The sequence below is a fragment of the Zalophus californianus genome, chromosome 10 (assembly GCF_009762305.2).
Source record: "Zalophus californianus isolate mZalCal1 chromosome 10, mZalCal1.pri.v2, whole genome shotgun sequence".
Lineage (NCBI taxonomy): Eukaryota > Metazoa > Chordata > Mammalia > Carnivora > Otariidae > Zalophus > Zalophus californianus.
Window position 1 is genome coordinate 33924817 of NC_045604.1, and position 21337 is coordinate 33946153.

Here is a 21337-nt window from a genome sequence, read left to right on the forward strand (position 1 = left end):
GGAGTTCGGGAGGTGCGGAGTGCCCCACGACACACGGGAGTCGCGAGGGATGCGGCCCCACGACGACCCGCTGCCTGGGCCTTGGGTTAGTAGTTCCAGGTCGCTGCGCTTTTCGCTCCCTGCGGCGCTCCGTTCCGGAAAAGGGACAAAGATGACCCCGCCAGCTCTGCTTTCCTTCCCACCCTTCCAGAGTCCGGGCGGTGAGGCGGCCGAGCGCCGCAAGCCGCCGGGGACTTCGGGTCGGTGTGCACACCGGATCGTCGCAGGGACGCTCGGCGTCCGCGGGAGGGGACCGAGCCGCTCCGCGACCCGGCGGCGCGAACCCCGCAGGCCCACGCCAGGTCCGGGGCGGCCTGTGGACCTCGCGCTCAGGCCCCGCCTCCCGGCGCCAGTTGGCCACACCCACTTCGGGAAGGCGCGCCACTTCCGCCCAAGCACTGGTCAGGCCACGCCCTCGCGGGTGGCTCCTGACTCCCGGGTCCTGGGGAATTGTTGCGTCTGTTTTCCGGGTCCTGAGACCGTGTGGGCTTGGCGGCCTCTGAGGTTCCCGCTGGTCTCCTGCAAGATGACGGCGTCCTGCGCGCCGCGCACAGCCCATCGCTGCTGCCTCGAGAAGCGCTTTTCTTTTTTGTGTTGTTTTGGGATCCCTTTGATGGCCTCAGTGCTCCTGATACCCATGCCCTCTGGTAAGAGTCTGGAGAGGGTGTGCGCTTTGGCGGCGCGCTGGAGCGGGGAGCGGGTCGGGGAGGAGGCGGACGGGGCCCAGGGCCCAGGAGCTTTGCTTGGTGGGTCGGGAGTAGGTGCGGCGCTGGGGCGGCCCCCGTCGTGCTATGCGGGTACCCAGGGCGTGTGGGCCCTGTGGGGCCGGAGTTGAGGGCTTGCGAGGCGTTGGGCAGTGAGCCCTGCGGGTGTTGCGCGCGGCTGGTGTTTTCCCCTGGCGGAACTGTGACCCCAGCGAGTGGTTGAAGTGTGCTTCCGGACTGAGGCACCTAGGGGCAGGGGAGCGCGGACTCGGGGCTTGGGGTGACGGCTTGGTCTCCGTCCCCAGTGCGTGTGGCTGTTGCTAGGATCCGCGGTGTGCCGGTGGGGAAGTTTGTCCTGTGTTCCCTGGAGGGCTGATGGCCTTGGGGAGAGGGGGGTTGTTTGTGCCGGGCTGGGTGTTACCGGGTGTGTGGTTTACGGAACTAACCAGGCTTGTGGTGGTGGGTGTGGGGTAAGGAAGCTCACCATTTGCTTTACTGGGGGTTGGGGATCGCGTGTGGCTGTGCGGTGCTTGGGTGAGTGTGGGCTCCGGGTGCAAGCATGCTGCGGGCCCCTGGGGCTTAGAGGGTTTGGGAAGGCCACACCTTGCTTTTTGTTCCTAAAGGCAACGGTCACCTTGTTGTCCAAGATCATATTGGTGTTGGTTTACAGGGTGTTCCTCTTTCAGTTTTTTTTTTTTTCTGGACATAGAATCATCTTCCTGTTTCCGTCCAAGAGACGTTATCCAATTCCATTACCTAATGGCTTTTTGCCATTGTATTCCTTGTTTTCATAAGGGTGGGTCATATTTGAGGGGAATTCTGAATTAATCTTAAAAGCATTGGTAGCTTACTGACAAATGAGTATCCTAAGAAATACACGGTAAATAATGTCAATCCGGTTTTCCCTTACACCCATTGAGGGAAACTGAAGGCCTGAAGGCCCCCAACCACTAAATTTGTTTAGTGTTCACTGAGTAAGAATTAGTGTTTATTTTATATATATATATATATATATATATATATATATATATGCACTAAAGAAGACATGCTTGTTGTCTAACACATTTACAATGAAGCGACAACCATTTTCAGTACTTTGGTATATTTCTTTCTGTCTTTTTCTGCACCTATGTTTCTCTGCCCAAGTTATTTCTAGGATCCTATTACATATACGATTTGTATGCTTCATTCTTTCCTTAGTAGCATTCATTCAACACATATTTGCCTTCTGTGTGCCGGGTTCTATGCTGGTCCTGAGGATACACTGGTGATTGATCACAAAACTGTCCCATTTTTATGATCCTGATTTCACTATTGATCTGCTTCCACTCACACAAGTAGAAACAGAAACTATTTTGCTCACTTAGAACCCCAGTGCCAGGCACACAGTGGCAGTCGAGTAATCGTTGCTAAAATTTATGGGGAGTGGCAGACAAATCAAAACCTGCTATGAACAAATACGTTATAACCCAAGACAAGTGTTCTGGAGGAAAGGAGCTTGATTCTCTGATAGCATTTAACAATGACTAGGGGCCGGGGCAATTTCTCTTACTGAAGAGGCCAAACTCTGCCTCTGTGGGGCTTCTGTACTTACTAGTCCCTCAGACTTGGAACATTCTCTTCCGGCCCCTTGTCTGTCAGGCTCCTTCTTACCCTTTAAGCCCATTTGAGATGTCACCCCCTCAGGAGGCCCCTCTCTGACCACCCTGTCTCAGATAGACACACACACTCCAGCCCAAATCCCCCCTGACTGGGAGTCACTCTTGCAAAACTGTCTTCTGCTCTCCCTGCTAGAATGCAGAGATCTTCTCTGTCTTGTCACACTTGTGGTTCCAGATTTACAGTTTTTTGCCCAGTGTCTACACTCTTCTATAACTACTGAGTACCAGAAAGTGAAATATAAATAATACACTGTAATTAAGCTGGGACTTAGAGTGGCAGCAAAAATTCCTCCTGCTGCCAGGAGGAAGGTTCTTTAAACACCCGTCCTTAGGATGGCCTTTGTGCGGTGCCTAAGCTCAGTCCGGGGAAGCTGACTGTCAGAGAGGCTCTGGCTTCCACTCTTTATGTGGAGTCTGCAGGGCTCACAATACTCTAGTCTTGCTTGTTGCTAATCAACAAAAAGTTCATTTCTGTGGGGGGAGTAGCGTGCGGAGGGGCCAGTGGCAATAAAAGAAACCAGGAAAATGTTTTAGAAAAGGATCAAGTTTAGATCAGGCTTGGAGCCAACAGTTGAAGGAGACCATGACTGTTGTTTGGAAGAGAGGAAATGAATAGGGTGCAACATGGAAGGTAATAAAACAGAAATGCAGAAAAGGAAACACAAGGCCAAGTTGAGAGTTCAAAGGTAAAATCAGGATAGGTATGAAATTAAGAGAAAGTACAAATGAGCCTCATTCTGTCAGGTAGGGAAAATATGGCACTAGAACACACATGTGAGTTTTGAAGCAGCTCCCCGGCCCAGAAGCAGGTTTGTAAGCAGACAGTGTTGTGCCTGGAGGCCTGCCATCTCAGCGGTGGTTGCCAGCTACATGGGATGGTAGAAGGGAACACTTGTCCAATGCGGGACCGGTCTCCTTCTTCCAGAAGGGGTCTGCTTTTTGGACAAAACCCACCATCTCCTGCTGTGAGTGGTGTCTTTTTTAGGTCTTTTCTTTCTCTTTAATGGAGGAAGCCAAGATAGATCCCTAAGTGCTTACAGAGTAATTTCTTCTGTCCTTACTCTACGTATTATCATGCAAAGAGAGCAGTCCTTATCTGGTCAATTGCTAGGTAACCAGAATCCTGGGAGATAGGCAACAGAAGAAATTACATGGCCAGATCTTTCTCCAGGGCATAAAGCTTAAAGGTGATTCTTTTCAGGATTAGATGCATCACAGTATTATTTTTGACCTTGGTGTTCTCTTTCACTGCAGTGGTCTTTTGAGTGCTAAATCGTTTTGCCTAGCACCTCTCTGATGGACATGCTGTGCTTGGTGTTATGGCTGCATGGGTGAATGGAGTCAGCCATGGGATCTAGTCAACACAATGACTTGTGATAGTGACTGAGAGATCCACACAGAGGACAGTCTAAGAGAAGGGGACTGGCCACTGCCTCCCCAGGAAAGCAGACAGTGCTTGCTAGAGGAGCAGTTGAGTGGATTCAATGTAAGAACACAGGAGTTGAGCAGGGTTTGCAGCTGAGCGGGAAGGAAGGGTGTTCATAGCCAAGGGAGCAGTGTGATCAGAGGCTTAGAGATATGACATGGCTGGGGGCTCTCAAGGACTGTGGAGCTACCCAGTGTGGTAGCAGGAGGAAAGGCGAGGCAAGAGAAAGGCCAAGGACTAGATCAAAGAGCGAATCACTGTGAAAAGCAACAGGATAGTCAGGAATGAACAATCCCCATCATTAAAATCCAGACATGATGTTATTATCTGTCCTTCCAGGGCACTTGAGCCCTTTTGTGTGACTTGGCACATAGCAAATCTAAACCGGGGTTACTTTGATTTCCGCAGATTCAGTAGAAGACCGTTTCTTGAGGACGACATTGCAGGGTGTGGTGTCAGCGTGGGAGGGTTTCAGATGAGTGTGGTGGGAAGCAGTGTCCGTAGTGGACCCAGACTGCCGGCTGCTGGAGATGTTGGCTTGGGCAAGTTACTTAACCTACTGGGCCTTAGTTGGCTCACCTTAGAGAGGGCAAAATAGTGCCCAACTCATAGGATGAGTATGAAGATAAGTTAAATTGTACTTGAAATAATGGTACAGGTAGTGCTGGCTGTTTGCTATTTCTAAAATGATAAATACTATCACCACTATTGTTTAAGAAACAAGACATAGAGTCTTTGGTTACCGTACTTGGGAAAAAATAAAATCCCCATGATTTGGAGTTCTCCTTTGATAATGTTAAACTACTGTTTCTAACAAGAGCAGTGATGGAGAATGGGCTCAAAATAAAACAAGAAAGCATAAATACTTTGACATGAAAGAAATCAGATACTCTGTTAAAGGGAAAGAGCTGTCATTCAACCAATGAGAAAAGTTGAAGACAGGCATAAAACAACCAAGAAAAAATTACGATTTGCTGATATCTCTGGAAGAAGTTGGCTGAGCAGAAAAGAATTTGAGTTTTAGTCTAAGAGTGTGTGGAACTGGTAAGAGCGCTCATTCAGCTCTGTTGTTAGGTATTACAAGTGCAGAGGTGTCACCCATGGTCCTCAGAAGGTAACCGTCTTGTAGGGAGTAGAAACAATAACGACTTCCTCTGTGGAGTCATCTTGGAAGACGTAAATGGGGACGGTGAGGACACTTAACCCAGTTTTTTTTTTTTTTGAGATTTTATTTATTTATTTGTCAGAGAGAGAGAGAGCAGAAGCAGGGAGAGTGGCAGGCAGAGAGAGAAGAAGGCTCCCCGCTGAGCAGGGAGCCCGATGAGGGGCTCGATCCCAGGACCCTGGGACCATGACCTGAGCCGGAGGCAGTCGCTTAACCAACTGAGCCACCCAGGTGCCCACCCAAGTTGTCCCTTAACCCAGTTTTTTGGTGAGAGATGTCAAGAGCCACAAGAAGTGGCACGTTGGCTGAAACGAGGATGAGTGGGTGGGAGGGTGGGAGGAATGCGGGGTCTCTGGTCAAAGCTGAAGTTAAATGATGCAGGGAGGTCTGGAGTGCTGACGTAATTTAGGTAATTTAATGGACACTGCCGGGAATTGAATAGGGCTTGAGAATAGGATGCAAGAGTGAGCAGAGTCCTGATAGTGACGGGCTTTACAAGTCGGCTAGACATTGTCCTGAGGGCGTTGGGAAGTCATTGAAAGGTATCCGACTTGGAAGAGCTTTGGTCACTGTGTCCTATCAACGTGTCTTCGGCAGCATTGTGAAACATGAAATGAATGGAAAGGTGGTGAGGTAGGTAAGGGGGCCTGTTCAGAGATGCTGGTAGCACTGTAGAGAAGAAATGGCAGTGGTCTGAACTGGAGGAAAAGGTAGAATTAGAGATATGGAACAGGCATTTGAGTTGTGAAGACTGTCTCTCGTTAACTCAACACCAAAAAACCTCAGCTAATCTAATTTAAAATGGGCAGGAGACAGGAACAGACATTTCTCCATAGAAGACAGACAAACGGCCAAGAGACTCATGCAAAGGTTGCTCAGTATCACTCATCATCAGGAAAATGCAAATCAGGAGCACAGTGAGATATCACCTCCCACTTGTCAGAATGGGCAAAATCAAAAGCATAAAGATGTGGATAAACTGCCTTCTCGTCCACTGTTGGTGGGAATTCAAACTAGTGCAGCCACTGTGGAAAACATATGGAGGTTCTTTAGCAATTTAGAAATAGTAATTCTGGCTATTTATCCTGAGAATGTGAAAACACTAACTTGAGAAGATATATGTACTGCTATTTTTATTGCATCAGTATTTACAATAGCCAAAATATGGAAGCAACCCAAGGGTCTATCAATAGATGAATGGATAAAGAAGGTGTGGTATGCACGCGCGCGCACACACACACACACACACACACACACACACACACACACACACAGTGGACTATTACTTAGCCATGAAAAGGAATGGAATTTTGCCATTTGCAGCATCATGGATGGATCTAGAGGATATAATGCCAAATGAATTAAGTCAGTAAGAGAAACACAAATGTCATATGATTTAACGTGCATAATGGAATTTCTTTTTTTTACTTTTTTTTTAAAGAGAGAAAGCACAAGTGGAGGGGTTGGGGCAAGGGAGAGGAATTAAGAATCTCACGCAGACTCCACACTCAGCACAGAGCCTGATGCAAGGCTCGATCTCATGATACTGACATCATGACATGAGCTGAAATCAAGAATCAGACGCTTAACCAACTGAGCCACCCAGGCACCCCCATATATGGAACTTCTTAGAAACAAAACAAATGAACAAAGAAAAAAGATAAACTAAAAAACAAACACTTAAATTTAGCGAACAAACTCATGGTTACCAGAGGCGAGGTTGGTAGGGGCGATGGGTGAAATAGGTGAAGGGGATTAAAAGTACATTTATTGTGATGATTATTGAGTAATATATAGAATTTCTGAATCACTATTATTGTACACCTGAAAACTAATATAACACTGCTTGCTAATTATTCAAGAATCAAAAATTTAGGCACCCATCTGTCTTTTTGCTGGGCATGTGTGAGTGTGAAGAATCAAGAGTCCATACTTTGGCTTCAAAATGTTACATAGATAGCATGTCGGGTATGTGGGGAGGCAATTGAATATATACAGTTGGCACCTTGGCTAGAGATCAAGCATGGACACCAGGATTTGGGAGGCAGCTCTTCTCAGTGGTAATGAGGTCATGGGAGTATACACACTCACTGAGAGGGATGTGCAGAATGAAGTAACAGGAGTTCCCCCAGCAACCCATTAGGAACATCACATTATGCAGTTGGGCAGAGAAGGAAGGGTAGCCAGAGGATAAAAAACATCAGTGTTCTGAGCAAGAGAAGCAATGTTATTGTAAAACAGTGTGATACTGGGTGCAATTATCATGGTGTATAAAGCTTACAGAGCAAGTTGTAAACTCTGCACATTTTTGAAAGCATGTCTTATACATTGAACATGCAAGGAAGAAGAAATACTTCAAATTAGTTGAATGGTTAAACCATCCAACTGACATTTCTTTTTCTGAACAGATCACTATATATGAAAGTCATATTTGGAATTCTATCTTCTTTATCTGCTTCCAAGATAGTTACTGAAATTGAATGCATAAAGCAAGGAAAACTTGTATTATTTAATCAGGGGCATGCTGTTACTTGATTTCTTGGGGGTTCCATGATTTCTAATAATGTTATGTATTTCTATCTAGCATGGAATTATATAGCATTTCTAGCTGAAGGAATGCGGGATCCATTGATCAGTGGAGGAAGATGAAATTATATGTAAAATAATGCCCCCCAAAGCAACATATTTTCTTGTAAGGCTGTTCCATAGTAAATTTTGATATTTAAGTGGCATCTGTTCACTTTGGAGAAGCTCCATTCACTCATATGAAGTATGAAATGAGTCTTATATTAAAGACTTAGTGCGTATTTATCTTGATCTATGAACTACATAATGCTATTTAATAATCACCTGATACTCTAGCATTTCTGAAGTATCCACTGGATACTGAGTGCAGTAGAAAAAGGAGACCTATGATCTCTGACCTCTAGAAACTTGACTTCTGCAACGAGGAGACTGAGCCTGAAGTGACAAGTTATCATTAGTTTGTTTCAGACTATGGAAGAGTAATCAGAGCAGAGTGCTGTGTACTACAGAAGGCTTTTTAGAGGAGAGGCGAGTTTTGAAATGAATTTAGAAAAACGTGGGAAAGGATGCTTATCCACAAAATATTGTTAAGACCTAAACCATTGATTTTGTTTCTTCAATTTATTGTTGAAAGAAAATTCATCTTATTCCCGAACAGATCAAAACCTAGTAGGATGTTCCTGAAAATAAACAAGGCACATCCTCAACTACTTTCACCACTTGGGTAAAAGCATGGAAGAATCATTTAAAATCTTGCAAAGGATCTTTCCATTTATTCTGTATTACCTATCTGCTGGGAAACCATAGTCCCTGGTTGGTGAAAGAGATAAAACACTTCATTTTCATGTTCTCATTCTCTTATTCCTAGATGCCTGTGATCCTCCTCCGAGATACATCTCTATGAGGCCAAATGTTACTAAACCCAATTATAATCCTAGGGACAGAGTATACTTCGAGTGTCGACCAGGATACAAGCTTATTACACCTTTTCGTTCCATATTTTCCGTTTGTCAGCCTGATAACACATGGACACCTCTCGACGAGGCTTGTACGGGTAAGTGTACAAAACTTTTTTTTTTTTTAATTATTCTAGAGAGTTCACACATTTTAGGTTGCATGCTGCACTAGTGCAGTGATTGTTTTCTCATGTGAATGTAGGTTTTAGATAGCAATGTAGTTTTTCAGGCTTTGAAAAATCTCCAGGGAATCGTTCTTGGCAATTGGTCACCTGGTTAAATGTGAATCTTAAGTTTGGCCTTATAATTGTCAAAGAAAGAAAGTAACACTCTCATGAATTCAGAAGAGCAATGTAGAATTTTGATTTTTAATTTAAATGTTTTGAAATTGCTATGAAATATGCCAACTTAACATTTAAGCATTTAAACATTTTGAGATGTTTTGAAATCACTCTAAAACAATGAATTTATAAATTTTCTTTTAGAAAAATTATGTCCACATCCAGGAGAACCTGTAAATGGCAAGCTAGTCGGTGTAAATGGATCTTTTATCTTTGGTTCACAGGTTCACTACTCTTGTAATGAGGGGTAAGTTTTTCCTTAGAGGAAATAAGATAAATACTACTAATTCCATTTTTGTTTTGCTTCTCTTAGGCATTCCCATAAACTTGATTTCTTTTGTTTTATGTGACAAGTGATACTTATAGCCTAACAAGTCTCAGGCTTTTTATTGAAACTGAGAAGATGTGTAATTAGTAGAAAGAAATATAAATTGAAGAAAAGGAAAATTCTGTAATATTTACTATAAACATATTGTAAGCATTAACAATGATGACTTCATTTTTGACAACAAAGTGCACCCTATTTAAAGTGGTCAACTCTCAAAGTTGATGTTGGGCTTATAGAAATGGGAGATCGAATTGCCAACTGTAGATAGTCTTATATTGAGATAATTCTAAGGTGTTACCGTGTCAAAATTCACATGGTGGTTAGCCTGGACCATTATGTTGATCAGGATTTGTCAGTTGGATATTTGTGACTGCTACAAAGTTTAAGTATTTCTTTTTTTTTTTTTTCAAAGTTTAAGTATTTCAAAAAGAGATACTGAGCACTTAAGAATAACAGCCTTTGTTCTGTAGGGCTCTTTTAATAATATATATTGGGGATGCTTGGCATTTATGGAAAATGTTCACCTAGAGGATAAATGGAATACAATATGGAAATGTATTTTTTTTTTTTTTTGAGAGAGAGAGAGAGAGAGAGAGCGCATGCATGTGAGTTGTGGGGGAGAGGGAGCAGAAAGAGAGGGAGAGAGAGCATCTTAAGTACGCTCCACTCTCAGTGCAGATGCAGAAGCAGGGCTTGATCTCACAACCCTGAGATGATGACCTGAGCCCAAATCAAGAGTCAGACACTGAGCAACTGAGCCACCCAGGTGCCCTGCATCTGATTTTTTTTTATACTTACTTTGTATGCTGTGTTTGCTGAATTCATTTATTAATGCTACTAACACTTTTGTTCTGGTGGAATCTTTAGGGTTTTCTACAGAGAAGATCACATCATCTTCAGACTGCTAATTTTACTTCCTCCTTTCCAGTTTGGATGTTTTGGATGTCTTTTATTTCTTTTTCTTGCCAAACTGCTGTGGCTAGAATTTCCAGTACTGTGTTGAATAGAACTGGTAAAAGCAGGCATGCTTGACTTGTTCCTCATCTTAGAGGTAAAGCTTCCAGCTTTTCACCATTGAGTATGATATTTGCTGTGGGTTTTTCATGAATGGCTCTTATTATCTTAAGATACTTTTCTTGTCTTCGTAGTTCATTGAGTATATTTATCATGAAAGAGTGTTGAATTTTGTCAAATGCTTTTTCTGTATCACTTGAAATGATGATGTGGTTTTTGTCCATTCTGCTGGTGTGGCATATGACATTGATCGTTTTTCATGTTGAACCATCCTTGTATGCCAAGAATAAGTCTCGCTTGTTCGTGGTGTATAATATGCTGCAGAATTTGTTGTTTAGTATTTTTTGATGATACTTGCATCATTGTTCATAAGAGATATTGGTCTGTAGCTTTATTTCCTTGTAGTGTGTTCGTCTGGTTTTGGTATCATGTTGACGCTGATCTCATAATGAATTTGGAAGACTTCCCTCTTGAATTTTTTGGAAAGGTTTGAGAAGCATAGGTATTAGTTCTTCTTTAAATTTGGTAGAGGGGCGCCTGGGTGGCTCAGTCGTTAAGCGTCTGCCTTCGGCTCAGGTCGTGGTCCCGGGATCCTGGGATCGAGCCCCGCATCAGGCTCCCTGCTCGGCGGGAAGCCTGCTTCTCCCTCTCCCACTCCCCCTGCTTGTGTTCCCTCTCTCGCTGTGTCTGTCTCTGTCAAATAAATAAAGTCTTTAAAAAAAAAATGGCAAACTACTGTAGCATAAAGAAACAACCATGTAAAAATTTTTTTCATTATTATATGCATCTTGTTAACTGCTAGAGAATCCAGTAACTTTTCCTTTTCTCATTTAGTTTTCGGTTAATTGGAAAAAGAATTCTGTATTGTGAAGTTTCTAGTCGTGACAAAAATGCAGTGGTTTGGAGTAATGATCCCCCACTATGTACAAGTAAGTATATTCTTTCGTTAGAATCTAGAGCACTAGTTCTTAAAACTTTGTTGTTGGGATCCCTTTAGGCTTTAAAATTAGAAACCCCAAAGCACTTTTCTTTATGTGAGTTATGTCTATTGGTAGTCATTATATTGGAATTAGAACAGAGAAATTTTTTTTCACTTTGTTTTTTAATTTTTATTTTTTTATTGTTATGTTAATCACCATATATTACATCATTAGTTTTTGATGAAGTGTTCCATGATTCATTGTTTGTGCATAACACCCAGTGCTCCATGCAGAACGTGCCCCCTTGAATACCCATCACCAGGCTAACCCATCCCCCCACCCTCCTCCCCTCTAGAACCCTCAGTTTGTTTTTCAGAGTCCATCGTCTCTCATGGTTCGTTTCCCCCTCTGACTTACTCCCCCTCATTCTTCCCCTCCTGCTATTTTCTTCTTTTTCTTTTTTCTTAACATATGTTGCATTATTTGTCGCAGAAGTACAGATCTGCGACTCAACAGTCTTGCACAATTCACAGCGCTCACCATAGCACATACCCTCCCCAATGTCTATCACCCAGCCACCCCATCCCTCCCACCCCCCACCACTCCAGCAACACTCAAGTTTGTTTCCTGAGATTAAGAATTCCTCATATCAGTGAGGTCATATGATACATGTCTTTCTCTGATTGACTTATTTCACTCAGCATAACACCTTCCAGTTCCATCCACGTCGTTGCAAATGGCAAGATCTCATTCCTTTTGATGGCTGCATGATATTCCATTGTGTATATATACCACATCTTTATCCATTCATCTGTCGCTGGACATCTTGGCTCTTTCCACAGTTTGGCTGTTGTGGACATTGCTGCTATAAACATTGGGGTGCATGTACCCCTTCGGATCCCTACATTTGTATCTTTGTGGTAAATACCCAGTAGTGCAATTGCTGGATCGAATGGTAGCTCTAATTTCAACTGTTTGAGGAACCTCCATACTGTTTACCAGAGTGGTTGCACCAGCTTGCATTCCCACCAACAGTGTAGGAGGGTTCCCCTTTCTCCACATCCCTGCCAACATCTGTCATTTCCTGACTTGTTCATTTTAGCCATTCTGACTGGTGTGAGGTGGTATCTCATTGAGGTTTTGATTTGGATTTCCCTGATGCCGAGCGATGTTGAGCACTTTTTCATGTGTCTGTTGGCCATTTGGATGTCTTCTTTGGAAAAATATCTAGAACAGAGAAATTTTTTAAATAAATATTTATTAATTCACTTTTAAGAACTGTAAGCTCAATGCATGTTAATACATGCCACATTTTTTTTATACAACAGAATTTTCCAAAGGAAAGAGAATAGTGGCATTGTTTCACAATTTGGTAAATCTCTTCAAAATCTGGCTTAAAGGAAGATGTCTGGATTCAGTCTGTTGTGTTATCACAAATTGTAGCATCTGGATAATTTCACCGTAGACTCATTAGGATGAAAGTGAAAACAGACAGTAGTATCTTGGTACTATAAACTACCGATGTAGTGAATGGATATACAGTTGACCTTTCAACAACACAAGTTTTAACTGTGTGGGTCCACTTATTTGTGGTTCTTTAACTGTACGGTACTATAAATGTATTTTCTCTTCCTTGTGATTTTCTTAATAACACTTTCTTTTCTCTAGTGTATTTTATTGTAAGAATATAGTATATAATACATACACAGAATATATGTTAATCATCTCTTTATGTTCTTGGTAAGGCTTCTAGTCAATAGTAAGCCATTAGTAGTTAAGTTTTGGGGGAGTCAAAAGATATATGGGAAGTTTCAACTGTGCAGAGGATCAGTTCTCCTAATCCCTTTGTTGTTCAAGTGTCAAGTATATTTATAAATTATAAAGCATTTCTCAGCACGGAGCTTTATTTTTAATCACAAGCATATTTTCTCACTAAATTGTCAGCATCTCTTATAGTGAGAACTTAAAATGGCTTTCCAGATAAATATAGGTATTTCATGTAGGTATCTTACATAGGTATTTAAGAAAATGAGTTTTATTAAAGCTCACGTCTACATTACTGGTTTGAATTTGGGATAATATATTTTCTCACAGAAACTTTTCTAAATGGATTTTGGAGTTACGGCTGGCTTGTAGAAATCATGTATTAATGAATTTATTCAAGGCAGTTCTTAGGACTTCACTAATGCTGTCACAATCTTTTCCTTTTGCTTTCATGTCCTCTTTTTTTTTTTTCGCTTTTTAAGAGATAAAGTGTCAGTCACCTGGAAAAATACCACATGGAACACATACTGGTAGTGAGAAGGATGAATTTGAATATAATGAAGTGGTAACTTACAGTTGTGATTCTTCAAGTGGACCAGACGAATATTCACTTATTGGAGAGAGCAGGCTTATTTGTTCTGGCGATGGTGTATGGAGTAGTGACCCTCCTCAGTGTAAAGGTAATATTTCATTTCTTTCCTTCTTCGTTTGTAAATATTTTGGAAACACTTGGTAAATACTTACCTACAAGTAAACAAAACAGCAACATGTGCTTGCTCCTCCCATTAAATTGGTTTCTAATTTAATTTTTTTAAAGATTATTTATTTATTTGGTAGAGAGACAATCTATAGCAGACTCCCCACTGAGCGGGGAACCCGATGCAGGGTTCAGTGTCAGCACTCATGAGATCACAACCTGAGCCAAAATCAAGAGTCAGATGGTTAACCAACTGAGCCACACAGGTGCCCCTAATTTAGTTTACTGTAGGTCCAAGTGACCCAAATAATTCTGTTTATAGAACTCCCCAGCCCTTACCCTACCTGCTCTTGGTATTCTAATTAATACACTTTGAACTCCTGTGTGTATGTATGAGTTAGGAGTTTTTTCTTTGGAAACATCAAGACTCCGCATACACTGGCTTAAAAATAAGTTCTATCATGTATTACAAGAAGTCTGAGAGTTCCCCGCTACAGGAACTGGTAGAGCAAACTGTGAAAGACTAACCCTTTCACAAATAAGAATGGTAAACTCTGGACAAAACATATTTTAAAAATAATGTGTAAGGCTCTAGAGAGTGGCCAAAAGCAGGGAGACTCTGGAGGGGATTTGACTCTTGGAAGAAAGAACCACTGAATGACAGCAAACTATTTACTCCATTCAGGTACACATGGAACATTCTCTAATATCATATTCTACACAATATGATGGTTTAAAATTTTTTTTAAAATTGAAATCATGGAGGGTATAATACCAGATCACAATGAAATGAATGTAGAAAGCAAAGAGATCTATAAAAGCCCCAAATATTTGAAAATTATGCAAGATACTTCTAATCAATCCATGAGTCAAAGGAGAAGTCACAAGGAAAATTAGAAAGTGTTTTGAATTGAATAAAAATGGAAAATACAACATATCAAAATACCACTATTTGTGGGATACAGCAGAAGCATTGCTTTCAAAGATATTTACAGCCTGCAGTACTTCTATTAGAAAAAGAGAAAAGTCTCAAACCCATGATCCAAGCTTCCAGCTTAAGAAACTAAAAGAGAAGAAATTAAACTCAGTACCTGGGAACAGAAGGAAACAGTAAAGGTAGAAATGAATGGAATTCAAAAGAGAACAAAATGAAGAGAACCAGTGAAACCAACCTGTGCTTCTTGGAAAAGATCAATAAAATGAATAAACCTCCTTAGCCAGACTGACAAGAAAAAAGAAAATACAAATTGCCAATATTAAGAATGAAAAAGAGGACATCACTAACAGATCTTGCAGACATTTAAAAATAATAAGGGAACAACTTTATGCCTATAAATTGGACAACTTAAACCTTCTCACAAAGAGAAGGTGTTTAGGTCCTATGGCCACATGGGGAATTCTACCAAGTATGAAGGAATGAATAATAACAGCTCTGCGCAAACTTTTCAAGAAAACACAAGAGAGGGAATACTTTTCAGCTCATTTTGTGAGGACACCATTACCCTGATATTAAAACCAAACAGAAACATTGCAAAAAAAATTACAAACAATATCCATAATGAATGTGGAACCAAAACTTCTTAACAAAATGTTAACAAATCAAATCCTCTCATATATAAAAATAAGAATACACCAGGGCGCCTGGGTGGCTCAGTTGTTGGGCATCTGCCTTCGGCTCAGGTCATGGTCCCAGGGTCCTGGGATCAAGCCCCACATCAGGCTCCCTGCTCAGCAGGAAGCCTGCTTCTGCTCCCCCTCCAACTCGCCCTGCGTATGTTCCCTCTCTCGCTTTGTCTGTCTCTGTCAAATAAATAAATAAAATCTTTAAAAAAAGAAAAAGAATACACCATAATCAGGTAAGATTTATTCCATGAATGCAAGGTTGATTCAAATTCAAAAATTTGTCAGTATAATTTATCTTATCAAGATCCTATATAAAAGGGAAAAAAAAAAACCCCACATGACACCTTAATAGATGTTAAGAAAAAAAAGCACTTGACAAGTCATCTTTTCACGATAACATTTCTCAGCAAACTAGTAATCAAACAAAACTCTCTGAACCTGATAAAAATGCCATAGCTAGCATTATATTTAATGATGAAAGACTAGTTTATTTCCCCCTAAGGAAGGAACAAGTCTGCTGAGTCACCTCTGTATTCAGCACTGTGTTGTATTCAGCATTCAGGAAGAGATAGAAACAGGAACACACTGGAAGGGAAGAAATAAAATATACTGCACTCACTTATGAGATGATTAGGTAGAAGATTTGAAAGACTCAAGTTTTATAGCAAGGTTGCAAGACACAAGATCAATGTACAGAAATCAACTGTGTATCTACATACTGGCAATAAACCATTAGAAACAAAGTGTTGAACTACCATTTACAACTTCACACTTGTATAAATACTTGTGTATAAATTGAACAAACATGCCAGATTTGAACGGCTAAAAACAGCTAAACACTTACTAAAAGAAAGAAGATCTTAATAAATAGAAATTCAGTCACGTGAATTAGAACGTTCAGTATAATAAAGGTCAGTTCTCCATAACTGATCTATAAGTTCACAATCCCAACAGAAATCCCAGCAGAATTTTTTATAGAAATTGACAGGCTTAATATGAAATTAATATGAAAAGACAAAAGCAAAATATTCAAAGCATTTTTGAAAAAAATTAGAAGTCTCATTCTTCCTGGCTTAAGGACTTAGTTATAAAACATAGTATAAAGCTTATAATCAAGACAGGGTGGTATTGTTGAAAGGGTAGCCTTAAAGAGCAATGGAATAGAATACAGAGTCCAGAAAGAAACCCTTCCAGATGTGTCTAGTTGATCGTATCACAGTTTACAAACAGGTCTGTGGAAAAATGATGAAAGTACAGGCATAATTAGACATGCATACTCAAAAATACCAAAAAGAATCCTGAATTCGTGTTAGTATAAGATACAAATGTTTACTCAAAATGGATAATAGGCTTAAACATAAAACCTAAAACTATAGAAGTTTTACTAGAAAACATAGAAAATGTTTGTGACCTAGCCCGAGATTTAAATACAACCGTAAAAGCATGATCCTTTAAAGAAGAAAAAAATTAATGAAATAGACTTTTTAAAAGTTCAGTATGTATGCTCTCACAAGACACTGTTTAAAGAATTTTTAAAAATGATCCATGGACTGGAGAGAAAATATTTGCAAAACTCATACCTGATAATGGATTTATATGTATAACATGTAAAGAACTCTTAAAACGCAATGATAAGGGACATTTGGGTGGCTCAGTCAGTTAAGCATCTGCCTTCAGGTCAGGTCATGATCCCAGGGTCCTGTGATCCAGTCCCACATCAGGTTCCTTGCTCAGCCGGAAGCCTGCATCTCCCTCTGCCTGCCATTCCGCCTGCTTGTACTCTTTCTCTTTCTATGTATCTCTCTGGCAAATAAATAAGTAAAGTCTTAAAAAAAAAACACACAAAAAACCCTGCAATAATAAGAAAACAGCCCAGTTTTTATAAATGGGCAAAATATTGAATACAACTGTTTCATCAAACAAGATACATGGATGGTAAAAAGTACACGAGAAGTTGCTCAATATCATTAGCAATTACAGAAATGTAATTTATTTATTTATTTATTTTAAAGATTTTATTTATTTGACAGAGAGAGAGACAGCGAGAGCAGGAACACAAGCAGGGGGAGTGGGAGAGGGAGAAGCAGGCTTCCCGCTGAGCAGGGAGCCCGATGTGGGGCTTGATCCCAGGACCCCGGGATCATGACCTGAGCCAAAGGCAGATGCTTGATGTCTGAGCCACCCAGGTGCCCTGAAATGTAATTTAAACCACAGTGAGATACCACTAGATATCTGTTTAGAATGGTTGCAATTGAAAAATTAAAACTACAACTAAAACCTAAAAGTACCATATACTGGTAAAGATGTGGAGCAATTGCAATTTTCATACACTTTTTATAAGAATCTAACCTTTTTGGAACACAGTTTGGTGATTTCTTATAAAGTTAAGCATACCCTTAACATACAGCTCATCAATCCAAGTAAAATGAAAACATGCTTGCATAGAAACCCGTGTGAGAATATTCAGCTGCCTTAGTTATAATCACCCCAGACTGGGAACAACCGACTTGTCCTTCAACGGGTGAAATGGATTAAAAAAAACAGGGGTACATCCATACAGTACAGGAATACTACTCAGCAATAAAAAGGAGTGAGCTCTAATCCATGCAGCAACAGGAAGGAATCTCAAGGGCATTATGCTAAGTGAAATAAGCCATACTCAGAGGCAGTGATCCCATTATGACATTCTGGAAAAGCAGCTGTATAGAGATAGAAAAGCGATCAGTGTTGGGCTGGTTGGTGAAGGTGGTTGTGGGGGTGGGTAGGGTTGATTCCAGAGTGGCATGAGGACATGTTGGGGGGTAATGGAACTTGTCTGTGTCTTTATTGTGGTAATTTCATGATTTTTTGCATTTGTCAGACCTAATACAGCTGGGTACTGGAAAGGGTGAGGTTTACGGTAGGTAAGTTGTGTCTAGCCAACATGAAGAAGCCATTGCCGGTAACAGCAGCTTAGCACAACAGTGCGAAACTCAGGGAACCTGAAGTCAGGAGAATGTGATTTGAAAAGAAATAATTAAAAAGAGAGAGAGAGACTTACAGACCTGTGGAAGAGTAGCAAGAAGTCAAGCATACATGCTGTGGGAGCTTCAGAAAGAGGAGAAAAAACAGGATGGACAACGATTTGAATAAATATTGGCCAAATATTAACCACATTTGTCCCCAAACGATAACGTCACAGAACCAAGAAAGTCAGGAACCCCCACTACACTAAACGCATCAGGGTAAAACTACTGAAAACAAAAGGTGTACGAAGAAAAGCAGTCGGGAAGAGGGGAGCATAAACGCCTGTCGCACTGTCCCCGACCCCAGTGTGAGTGACAGCTGACTTGTCCTGAGGAACGGTGGAGACTGGAAGACAGTATCTGCTAGTGTGCTGGATAAACTTAATCTAGAATTCTCCGTCAAGGAGAAATCTTTCAAAACTGAAGATGAGGAAATGAAACATTTGGAGATAAACCCAAGCCAAGGGAATCACGAGCCGACCTGCACTGTAGGAATTGCTACCGGAAGTTCCTCAGGCTGCGGGAAAGTCAGAATCCCTGGGAACAGGGCAAGAACAGTCCTCTGGTTGAAAAGGCTGTCCACTCTCTGGCCCTTCTCTCTTGCTCAGATTTAATGTCCTAAGATGTTCTGTTATACTCACTGCCCAGCCCTGTGGTTTTTGTCTTTGTTTCCAAATTCTCCTAAGCCCATTAATCAATTCTGAAATCAGTCCTATCAGGTCATGACTAGTAGTTTACCTCTTCAGAGGTAGAGTGGAATGGGAAATAGCAGAGCCCGCTGGTATGAGGCTCACTTGTATTTTAGGCCTGTGTGCTCATGTACTGGTTTACAGGGTAAAATGTGTTGTCTGAGCTCTGGGTTGCAGGCCTTTCCATTTCTTGAACTTCCCGGTTTGTGTATGTTGTTGCTACCTGAGCACTTCGTTTTTGCCTATCTTTGCATGGCTACCTGCTTTTCAACTTGTAAATGTGAGCTCAAATATTGCCTGCTCAGAAGGGTGTTTCCCACCTTTGTAGAAAAGCAGGGTATGCAATCAGTGTCAACATGACCTTCAGAAAGTCCCTAGAGCAAAGGAGGATCAAAAGTTGCTCTTGAACTTACCCCAGATTTGTATGTGGCAGTCAGGCCTTTCTCAAACCTTGTCAGTAACGGGAAAAAATGTAGGAAAGCCAATAAACTCTAATGCTAGTCTTTTCTAGATGGCAAAAAGTTATTAGATTTCTCTAAATCTGTTTCCCTGGAGTTAAAATGTACACACGTATGCAGGTTTCTTGGGTGTCTTTTTTTTTTTCTTTCTTTTATTTAATACCTTGCCTTTCATTCCTTGTATGTTTCTTCCTGCTGAGAATTATTAGCTTGTATATTTTTTCTGCTCCTATGTTAGAGCAAGTTTCCATTTATTCTGGACTTTCTTTACGTTACAGTCGTCAGATGTCCATTTCCAGACCCTGAAAATGGAAGACTGATATCAGGATTTAGAAGAAAATATTACTACAGAGCAACAGTCACATTTGAATGCTTACCGGGTTTTTACCATGAGGGCAGCAACAGAGCTGTCTGTGGCAGTAACAGTACTTGGGAACCGGCAAAGCCAATGTGTCTTAAAGGTACAACGGGTATCATTTTCCTTCTTGTCTTTTTTTTTTTTTTAATTTTGTTTCTTCACCATTAAATGGAGGTGATGCCAAATAGTTGAATAGAAGCAATTTAAGTATTTAACTCTGTCTTGTATTCATTTCCATGACAGATGTGTGACAATTCACAAAAGAATTCTGCTGTTGTAATTTTGTATGTTTTCACAGGGTCTTTGCATGTTAGGTATGTCACAGAGGTATATAAATTTCTCTTGTTTGGCTTTATGTGCAAAAATGAACAGCAACCATTTTTCAGAAAATTGAAGCATGGGAATTTTTACCTAAATAAGCCAGGAATGGAAGGCTTACTTCATATAAATGAAAAGAAAGCATTACTTCCCAGGTGGCCGATTCACTCTACATTTTTTTTTCTTTTCCAGTGCTGATTCCTCTTAGTACCAGTCCTCCAGCTTTGAATCACACAGGTTTAGTAACTTTCTGCTTGTGTTTTCCGAAAATCTTTTAAATTCCTGGTGCACATGCCAGCAATAACTCTCAATCATTTGATACATCTACATTATTTTGTTTTCCAGTGTCAACTCCTCCCAGTACAAAACCTCCAATTTCGAGTGTCTCAGGTCTAGTACCTTCCTGCTTATATTTTTCAAAATCATCTAAATCGCTAATGTTTTACATGCATTCATCATGTTATCAGTAATGAAAGGAGGAAGAACATCCTGATAGTCATTATTAAGTTGTTAACGACTCTAAAACTGTTCGCCATAGCATATAGATAGCAACAGGTATATAAATGTGGGCAAGTTATGGACACTTTAAATGTGTATGTATTTGTGAAATGATTTTAATGCCTTCCCCAGTGAGTGATAGTAAACTTTTCATTGGATTCATTTAAAACAGCACAGTGCCTTGAATATGGGAAGCTCCTAAAGGTAGCTCATATAACATCACTCGAATGAATATTAGCGAAGAGGAAGGGCCTTGTCTTCTGTTTTTAATGTATATGTTTTGTGTATCTTTTACTTTGCTGTTTTATTCCTTGCATAAGTGATCTCTTGGCTCCTTAAGGGTGTCTTTCTAGTCCAGGACTGTGTTTCAGTTGCCGGACTGCAACCTGTTTAGTTTGGTTTTTGGTGTTGGTGTTGGTGTTGGTAGTGGTGTTGCTGTTGGTGTTGCTGTTGGTGTTGCTGTTGGTGTTGCTGTTGGTGTTCGTGGTGGTGGTGGTAGTGGTGGTGGTGGTTTTGTTTTTGTAGCACAGTTTAAAGTGGGACATTTCTGCTATCTCCAGAATAAGACCTATATTTGCATTCCCCACCCCCACCAAACTCCTTGTCTCATACATTTATTCTTTTCTTTTTACTGGGCATTTTTATTTAGCAATAGAAAATAGATTGCATAGCCACTGAAAGACAGGAGTAGTTCTTATGCATTGAAATGAAATGGAGGATTTTTTGCCGGTTCTGCTGATAAGCTACTCTGCTTAAGAACGGAAAGATTATTTTGCTATGGTTGGAAGGAACTATCTTCCAGATTTCAGAGTTGCTATCTCTGAACTCCATTATTTGTGTGATTTAT

General features: G+C 40.9%; 1 protein-coding gene across 11 annotated transcripts in view; it reads left to right on the forward strand.

Moving 5' to 3' along the window:
* Positions 1-15: 15 nt before the first annotated feature.
* LOC113933204 (membrane cofactor protein-like) overlaps positions 16-21337 on the forward strand; it is a 35546-nt gene continuing 14224 nt past the window's right edge. For 8 of the 11 annotated variants that reach the window (XM_035722116.1, XM_035722114.1, XM_035722113.1 and 5 more), the window contains exons 1-8: positions 16-686; positions 8390-8575; positions 8963-9065; positions 10995-11089; positions 13327-13524; positions 19595-19777; positions 20185-20229; positions 20338-20382. In XM_035722116.1, the coding sequence (XP_035578009.1) occupies positions 50-686; positions 8390-8575; positions 8963-9065; positions 10995-11089; positions 13327-13524; positions 19595-19777; positions 20185-20229; positions 20338-20382 (1492 nt within the window). In that variant the 5' untranslated portion in view covers positions 16-49. The remainder of the gene's footprint in view (positions 687-8389; positions 8576-8962; positions 9066-10994; positions 11090-13326; positions 13525-19594; positions 19778-20184; positions 20230-20337; positions 20383-21337) is intronic. The other 3 variants (XM_035722120.1, XM_035722122.1, XM_035722123.1) reach the window with 1 other exon arrangement.